Source organism: Argiope bruennichi, chromosome 5, assembly GCF_947563725.1.
Source record: "Argiope bruennichi chromosome 5, qqArgBrue1.1, whole genome shotgun sequence".
Taxonomy (NCBI): domain Eukaryota; kingdom Metazoa; phylum Arthropoda; class Arachnida; order Araneae; family Araneidae; genus Argiope; species Argiope bruennichi.
Window position 1 is genome coordinate 52,746,464 of NC_079155.1, and position 10,064 is coordinate 52,756,527.

General features: G+C 28.9%; 1 protein-coding gene across 1 annotated transcript in view; it reads right to left on the reverse strand.

Annotated features, from left to right (window-relative positions):
• Positions 1 to 1,431, reverse strand: part of LOC129968570 (reversion-inducing cysteine-rich protein with Kazal motifs-like) — a 122,018-nt gene extending 120,587 nt beyond the window's left edge. The window contains exon 1 of the mRNA XM_056082590.1: positions 1,301 to 1,431. Within this exon, the coding sequence (XP_055938565.1) occupies positions 1,301 to 1,421 (121 nt within the window). The 5' untranslated portion in view covers positions 1,422 to 1,431. The remainder of the gene's footprint in view (positions 1 to 1,300) is intronic.
• Positions 1,432 to 10,064: the final 8,633 nt, after the last annotated feature.

Here is a 10,064-nt window from a genome sequence, read left to right on the forward strand (position 1 = left end):
CCTCCTCAAAAAAAAGAGAGAGAGAGAGAGAGGGATAGGGAGAATGAGACATCTAATTAAATATCAAAGAAGAACAAAAGGTTAAGTGATTGAATATGCTTACGTTGCTTAATTCGCGTGATCATATTTTTAAACCAGTCATTTAAAATTACACTATCCATAAAATTTGAAGCAAAATTACATGAATTCACGTCATAAGTATCTCAATCTTTCCATTGAATCTTTGTGTCAATAGGTCTCATATTTTTAAACCAATAATCTGAAATTATGTCATTCATTGTTGTGATAAATTGATGCAAACATTGCAATAATCCAACCTATGAGCATTGCTAACCATTCCTTTGAATCATTGTAATGATAACAGAAGGAGGTATCTAATCTAAAACAGAAGGAGGTATCTAACCCAAAACAGAAGGAGGTATCTAATTAAATATCAAAGAAGACCAAAAAGCTAAGTGATTGAACATGCTTAAGTTACGCCATATCATTGTATTTTTAAACCTATAACCTTCTAACTCTCCGACCCGCCCTAAGGCACACGGATTTAAAATTACGTTATCCGAATAATCTAATGCAAAATCATAATACATCACTTCATTAATATTCAATCCATCTATTGAATCATTTGTTAATACGTCTCATAACTTTATACCAATAAACCAAAATTATGTCACCTAATCAATTCCATTAATACCATCTATTTAATAAGTCCATTGAATTATTGTAATGATGCATTTCCAAAATAGAAGGGGGCCATCAAATTAAATATCAGAGAAGATAAAAAAGTTATATGATTAAACGTTTCAGTTTTTTTCGTCAAATAATCATTTTTTAGACCAATAAACTAAAATCATACCATTCTCTGTTGTGACAAATTAGTGCAAACATTACTATAAACCAATCCATGAATAGCACAAAGATTCCATAGAATAACTGTAACGATATATTCCCAAAATTGATTGTTTTTGTGATTAAGAAAAGATTGAGTGATTAAACGTGTTTACGTCCATTAATTCGTCCTATTTTTAAATTAATAAATTAAAATTATGTTTACATATAATCTAACGAAAAATTACGACGAATACAATGTATAAATATCTCAAAAGTTTAATCGAATATATTTTCAAAATCATAAGTGATATTTCATTAAATTTCAAAGACCAATTCAGAATTCACAAAATTCTTTACAAATCTTCAAAAGGCCTTTTCAATAAACCAATATATTAAGTTCGATTTCTATTAAAAAGGTTGAGAATCGGTGGAGAATAGGGAAATTATCCGATCGGGAGAGAGTTCTCACCTTGTGCCTTGGCGGTGAAGTATCCGAGGAGGAGCAGCACGGGATACAGGGACGGCATGCTTAAATCCAAGAACACCCCTCGGGCATCTCCAGCTCTATCGACACGAAGCTTCTCATTCATCCCATTCAACTCGTCACACTCCTGCTCTTTCACACTTCGCAGGAGACGCGGAACCTTTGCCCTTTTGGCGATTTTATCTTCCTCTTGGCGAAAGGGGGAAAGTTGCAAGGTAAAGAAAGATATTCGCATCGTTTGATTGTTTTGATTTGTCCGAGTAATGTTGCGATTTTTATAAATATACAGGGTACCCTACAGTTTTCTAGGAAAAATCCTACATGTTAGGACAAGGAACTTTTATAATAGAACCAGAGATGGATTTTGAATATTGCAGCCCTAAGCAGTTACATTAAAAGGTTCCTCTTTTAATAAATTAGTCAATTTTGCTTCACATTTCAACACTTTGTATTAAACTTAATCAGCTGTTTGATGAATTCTTTTAAGTTAATTTCTTTTTTTTATTTTAGGAACTGTAGGAAGATGTATGATTTTATTTATTTATTATGAACTTATAACTCCAGGACATTTAAGTTTATATACAGTTATATTTAAACAGTCATTTATTATTTATAATTATTGTAATTACTAATTTAACGTAATGAAACAGATATAAGTCTAACCAATTATACTTGAACAAGTATTAATATTAATAATTTATAATTCATAGAATTTGTATATTTTAGAAATTAATTTATTTTGCTGCTTAGACTTAATAGATTTTCTTAATCGATCCGCCTATAGGTCCCTCTCACTTCAACGGTCCTAGGCAGTTGACTAGTCTGCCTAGATAGAAATCCATCACTAAATAGTAAGAAGGATGTAAGCAGAACGGTGAATAGCAGCTCTTTGTCAATGATTTAGGCTACAAAATACGAAAGAAAGAAAGAGGAAATAGAAAGAAAAATATAAAATAAGGTTTAATTGAAGAATAAAAAAAAAAGAGAAAGAAAAAAATATATATATGAAATAAGCAAAAGAAATAAGAATGAGCAAATTCAGGACTAAAAAAATGGTAATATACTTTACTTTTTTTGTGATTCTTTATATACTGTTATAATTTATAAGTTACAAATTATTTTTTGTGATATTTACACTCTCTAATAAAACTGGCAAATAAAACAAAGAAACACCTGGGTTTTCTTTCGTTTTCTAAAATTTCTACTACCGGTATTAAAACCGGTATCCTGGTATTAAGATCTAAAAAATACCGAATACCGATATTGAACTTTTGGCCGATATTGCAATCCCTACAACTGACATATTGTGAATTTGAATTATATTAAACATGAATTTTTCACTTTATTTACCCTTTTATTTATTTAATTTACTGGCAAAGTACTTGCTGTAGAAGTCACCTTTTGTGATTCGGACCCGTGTTATTTTACAAAAGTCGCTTGTCTTGATATACAAGATCAACTCAAGAAGTTTGTTGGTGGAAATCGAGCTATTCCTTTATGACAACTTTAGAAGAAACATCTTGAAATTTTGGACTGATATCAAGAGAAATAGCTGAATCGATATCTTACTCTCCAAAATTCCATGTTGCGGCAACACAGTCTTTGTCTAAAACAAAATGAATGAAAACATACATAGCAAATCCCTTATAACTATTTACGAAAATAATATCCTATAAAATCTCACAAAGAATGAGCACAAGAATAATTTTACATCAATAATACAGGATTATTTAACGCAATTGCATCGATTACAAATTGTTTAAAGATTGGAAGAATTAAAAATTGTAAGCATAATAGGAGAGAGAAGCTTGCATCTTTTCTAGGATTATGGTTTTGGGCCAATATTTAAAACGAAGCAACGAAAATTAAATTTGAAGTCTCAATTATTGCCGATGGACATTACACTCGCGAGCTCTATGGTCCAGAAACAGTCGTCACAAAGTAAATTGCTATTCTTTTTTACTTCCCGTAAATAAGTATACAAAGAGAAAATATTGTAACCGTCAAAACAATTCGAACTCGAGATTTTGATGAAGATCTATGTTTCAGACATTCCTGAGTCTCAAAAAAACATTTTTGGTATAATGTCTGTATGTCTGTAAACACAATAACTAAAAAAAAATCAGTTTGTACTAGACAGATAAATTTAATATAAAATCTGTAAACTTCTATCAAATTTTGATTGAATTGCATTCAAAGGAAATCTATCTATAACCGGCTATCCACATATAAATTAACACCATAAATACAAAACGAAGAGCGATTTATGGATAAAAATTAGTACACAGATTTAAGATTTAAAGTGTACTTGTCAAATTTCGAAGCAATTCAAAGACCATCAAGGAATTGATCGTCTGTTAGTTTATGCTTTCACACGTATGTAAACGCGATTGTTCAAAAACGGAATAACATAAGCATATGAAATTTGGTAGGTGATTTTATACCTATAATTGTAATTTTGCGACATATTTTGGTTTCAATAGGCAAAAAGAAGGAAGTCCAAGATACACATTCAGTGTTCTGGTGCTTGTGTATTAACTTGTATAACATATCGCCAAGGATTGCACGCTGATAAATTCTTTTATAATCACTCGTCAGTGGCATGCTATTAATAGTATATACAAGTACATTTATTAGGGATATGCCAGAAGGTTTCAGATAGACCATTTCCGCTGGGTGCATTTTATTATTAACACTTCAAAAATCGATCATTAAAAGACAATTGTAATTGTAGAATAATATTTTTAATTTAAAATCTTTTTTGTTCCATTTGTGAATTCAGAAATAGAAAAGGTATTTTACGACGCCCTTTTTTTTTCCTGACAAAGTGAAATCAAACCTTACAAAGTATTGATCTAAAATTTTTACGAATTATTCCTTCCTATCTAACATGTACTTAAATGGAATTCCAAAATTTTTCCTGAAATAGCAATAAAAATAAATTTGGATAACATTTTCCAAAATCTGCGCCTTTTTAAAATTTACTCCTAAATTAAATAAACTATCATAATTTTCGATAACTCATTTTATAGATCTTTCACTTACAGCTTTTTGATTTAAAAACTTTTCTTTTCAGATTACTTACCCTTTATCTAAACATGTTTATCTAATGTTCAAATTTTAACCGGATTTTCTTTGGATCCTCCCAGTAGGAGGTACATCCTTGTCATTTGAATGGACGTAACTCGATCCCTCAACATTGCCGCACCTACTAACAAAAAAAAAAAAAAAAAAAAAAAAAAACCCCGGCTTTTAAACCGGAAGCTTCCCCCCCAAAAAAAAAAAACATTTCTAGATGACTCTTACCAGCAGGGCATACAGTATGGTAAATAGTTTCAAAGTCCAACCCACTAAAACTTATGCTGAAGCATGACAGTGTGAAATTGGTCACAAATAATTTAAATTTATTATTTAAACTTTTATTTAACTTGATTTATTTCAGGCTTGTATAGATGGAATTTTGTGGTAAAATTTTCTCATCTTTCATTAAGTTATAATTTTGAAATTTTGTACACTTATAGATTTTTGACGATACTAGATTACTTTAATGTTTTTAGAACTCATTTATCAGTTAATTGTTTAATTTAATTAAATTTTGATTCCATAGTTGTAGTGCCATCTGGTGACGAAGAAATAATAATTAAAATTTTTTAAAAATCATTTTTTAAATACAGATATATATGTGTGTTTTTAAAAATTATTATTATAAACTTTGTTTATCTTTATCTTTGACGCATTAAATAAATAAAAAATTTACATTTAATTCTTTTTCGCAAACATTATCATCTGAAATGTTTAAAAAAAGTATGTAAAATATTTGTGTTTTAACTTTCAGCGAATAGAAAAATTTAAATGCTTATTCTATATGAAGAGTGAAAATTAGTCAAATTTTCAAAACATTTTGCATGAAGTTGAACGAATAAATCGTAGCATACAATTGAATTGTTAGAAGAATTGTTACGAAATATTCAAAATTAATCGCTTCAGTGCTTTTCTACATCAAATTTATCGATTTAAAAAAAAATCTACAAGAAGGCGCTTGTTCGTTTATAATTATATATTATGATCTGCAAAAAAAGAAAGGAAAAATAGAATTCAACAAAGTCTAATGGCTTCTAGCAGAAGAAGGGGGGGGGGAATCCACGGGAGGTTTAGAAGGAAAAAGAAGGAAAAAAAAAAAAAAAAAAAAAAAAAAAAAAAAACCAAGGGGAGCATTTTGTTATTTGTTTAAGATTAAATTTTTCAAAACCAGTAAAAGCTCAATCTTGAAAGATTATTTCTCTGTGATTATTACTCTGAAAATTCAGAGAAAAATCACTTAAAATAAAAAGACGCGAGAAGTTTTATTTTTATAACCTTTTACGATTCGCAGTGCAAAACAAGTCATGCGTGTTAATCTACACATCAACATTAAAATGGTAAGTGATGCATAAAATGCTGTGAAAAATATTTCGGGTACTATGAAATAAAAATAAAACAATAGAGGGGGGAACTATTGCTTCACAAGTCTAAAATGTAATTTGAATCACAATGTACAGTTTTAATGGGTATCATTGTGGTAACGTTTTGCTATCATTACCGTTACAATGGTAAGGGATTTATCTTTTTGCTTTTTCGTATAAGATGTAAGAAAAAAGGACTGTGAGAATTTTGATGAATATTTGCGTTTTAGACTAAGTCAAGAAAAAATCATTTTTGGCATTGTGTCCGTCTCTGAACAGTAACTCAAAAAACGAAACCAATTAGATGAATAAAAATTAGACATTGAACTATAATTGCTATTTTAAATATAGATGAAATCTGCCAATAAAAAATCTGTCTTGCGTCAGTAGCAGACAGATTGCCGACAAGGCCGATTTTAGGCACAAGGTCGTTGGGCTAAGGTTCCAGACATGCTGTTTAAAAAATGTTATTTACCAAAATGTATTTTATTGTCAAATAAATTTAATTGGAACAAATTGTTAATTCTAGTAATTATAAAATGTTACGATTGTATTAATTATCAAATATAATTGATCAGATTTCAATTCATTTGAATACTTTCAGTTTGTTATTGCAGTTTTTATGAACACATAGCATCTGCTTAAATAATATTAGGTACAAACGTAATTATGAGGAATAATAAATAAATAATAGCATAAATATTTTCACATAGCTATTATATAAAAAATTAACCTAAAATTAGTTATTGGCATATTGAATTTAAGGAAAGTTGATCTTCTTTAATGACTTTCCGACCCGCCCGAAGGCACACGGATAATAAAACTGAATGACCGGACCGCCGCAGCAGCAACACTGGCGGGAACTATGGTTGAGTCCTAAAGGCCATCAACGGCCCCGGTACAACACTTCCCTGAGGAAGTGTTGTTGTTGTTTCTTATGGCACTTTCCATGGACAAGCCCGCTGTTACGAAGACAGCGATTTAAGCCGGAGGGAAAGCGTCTCTTGTTTTTATAGTAGTGCCAACTAGGGCCAACAGTACGACTTAGCTATTCACGCATCATTCATTCGCTTGCACAACCCCTTTTTACAAGAGGGCACATTCACACATCTCACAAATAGAAGAACAACCATGCCCAAACTGGCGCTCGAACCCGGGACGCCCAGATCTGGGGAAGACGCGCTACCCCTATGCCAGGACACCGGCTTCCCTGAGGAAGTATGTCCCATCATCGATGGGAGGAGCCAGACCCCCACCTTTTCATGTACCCTCCAGGGTGGCAAGAACCAACCACCATGCCGGAAGCTTCTCATCCTTATTTCGAGATATCTTCCCCCTCTTCTGGGAGGATAAAACAAACAGATAGGCAGGCGGACAACCGGGTGTGCATATATTCTTTCCGTAAATTGAGTAATATAAAAAAGATTTACATTAAGAACGCGAAAGTTGATGCAATCAAGGCAAATGAATCAAATCTTATGTATTATTGCTCTATGGATTTCCATAGTGCAATAATAAGTTTCACCTATATTTTTCATTACTTTTATACTTAATACAGAGGTTAGATTTTTTTTATCCGTTTACAATTTTTATTATATTGTACGACTCGAAAGCATACATAAATAGACACGAAAAGAGAGAGAGTGAGAGACAGAGATGAAGAAGAATTAATTTCAGAAAAACAGAAAGAAATACAGCTAAGATTGTTCTTTATAATTAAAAAAAAAATTAAGATATTACTTTCTGTATTACATTTGCTTAAGATATTTAAAAACAATGAGAGGAATTCTGTCTTTGTCTGAACGGCTCAAAGATAAAATATCCGGCTCTGTTTTGGGTTTAAACTTTTACATTGCAGGCAAAATGCCTCAAAAAGATTGCATGCAAAATTTAATAATACGTAATGGGTATTTAAACAAGTCATATTTGCTATAGAACATGGAATTGCAACACGAAAAGGGACTTTTTTTTTCTCAGTACATCCAGACAAATTGTACAAATATTGATATGAATCCATTATCTGAGTTACGACTTATATGAAACAGCATAAAACAAAAATGTTGTCTAGCTGTCTTCAGACATGTAGAAGACGGTTGCGATTGGATACGGTTAGTTTGACACAAGCTAATACAATCTGAAAAAACAAATAGGTACAAGCCAAAACACAAAACTTTGAATTTATATTTGTCTCCGACCATTGTTAAGTTTGAACAATTTTTGTATTTTCTGTTTTTCCAGACATAAAATCTTATAGCAGTTTGCTAATCTTCTTTGGATTTGTCATTTTATTTTTCAGGCTTTTATAAATATTTTTCTCCTATCAATAAAATATTCGCAACATTTTTGTAATGTGGTTTGGAATCTTTACGACCTGTTACTTAAATAAATAAAATTGATAACACGTTTATTATGAGATATAATGTAGAAATCAATAGTAATTTATAGATACTGAAGAAATAGTTAACTATTTTCAGAAAAGATTCATACCTAACGAAACTACAGTAAAAAAGGTATTTAAGAACACATTCTTAAACTAATTTTCTAAAAATAAGAATATCTCTTATTATTCTAATTTTTTTTTTGTAATTTTTATTAGGTAATTTGTTATTATAAATATCATGAAAACTTTATATCTATTTTAGCTTAAACTACCTGCAGTTGGTAAATTAATATTGAAACAAAATTTAAACGAATGGATCAGTTTAATAATAATTGTTTTATAAATTTCAAAGCAGTGTATTGTCATTGCGAGCACACTAATGTACGAGATTTCAAAGCTCGAGAACATAAGAGAATGAAAAATAGGAAACAGAATTCTGTATTATGAAATTAAAAGAAGGCACGTTAAATAACGGTGTTAAAATGCAATTATTGACTGCTACTAAGAATAAATAGCAAAGAATTAATTAAAAAAGATTTTATAATGAAAAGTATTACATTTTTGTAACTTCTCTAATAAATAGAATTATCTTCAAAATAATACAGAATTTTATAATTACTAAAAAATAATAAAGTAATGCATATTTTATTATTTTTAGAATTCTGAATAATTTAATATCATAAAATTTAGAAAATAGTACTTTGCAAATAACTTATTATGTTTAAGAAGAAATTTAGTATAAAAACTCTCTATTGACTGATATAAATTTGCTTGCCTTTTATTTAAAAAAATTACAGTGTAGTGGAATTGAGCTAATTTATTAATTATTTTTTAACTATTAATTAATTATTTATTAATTATTTTTTTAATTTATATTCGTCTGTAACTAGAAATGTTTCCTCTGGTTCCTTAGATTTCTTATTAATAATAAATGTTGACTGAATTCAAATTTATTTTGATTAATTTGCTACTCAAACTAAAAAAAAATGTTAAAATATATATATATATATATATATTGTAATATAATTTTTTACAACAATTACAATAAGCATATTCACACTTTTGTTCCCTGTAATCATACTTAAATAAATAATTTTTAAAGTTTTAATTCATTCGAAATTTTTATTACTGTAAAATAAATTCAGTAATAAAAAAAAGAAGAAGAAATAAAAAGTATCTCATATTTTTAAACTTCTAAATGTAAGATGGGAATTGTGATGCTTACTATTCGATTTTTAAATGCTGATTTATTTTTAAATTAATACATTTTTTAATTAAAATTAGTACCATTCCTTTTACTAAAATTTCTTTCTGTTTGTTTACTGATTTTACACTATTTACAAAAAGTACTAAATATTAAATATAAACCTTTTCGGCTGTCCTTGGAAGAAAAAATTTAATATATTTATTTAAATTAATTAAAAAAATATTGTTTGCTTTTTTTAAACCATTTTTTCTCAATTATATTTTCTTATTACATAGATTTTTAATTATTTATAATATTTTCTTAGTATTAATCACATTTCTTTCTAGGAAATGCATATTTATTTCGTAGAATTTTTTTTACTGATATCTGTATAAACCTTTAAATTAGTTGATTGCTGATATTTAAAAATTAGTTAATTGCTGATATAGAAAAAAAATTAAAAAAAAAATTAGAATATTATTAGAATACCATTTTTTATATTCTATTAAGGATAATCGGTCTAGGAGATTCTAATCTTTTGACTTATTTGTCAAAATTATTGACTTGATCGATCACCATATCCTTCGAAAACAAGATGATTCCTTAGAAATCATTTTACTGTAACACATATGCCATGAATTCAATTTAATTCTGAGAAACTTATACTAGATTTGTTTGTGAGGTTAATTTTGAGAAATTGCAATAGTATACCTTAAAATAATGATTCCCCATATGATTAGT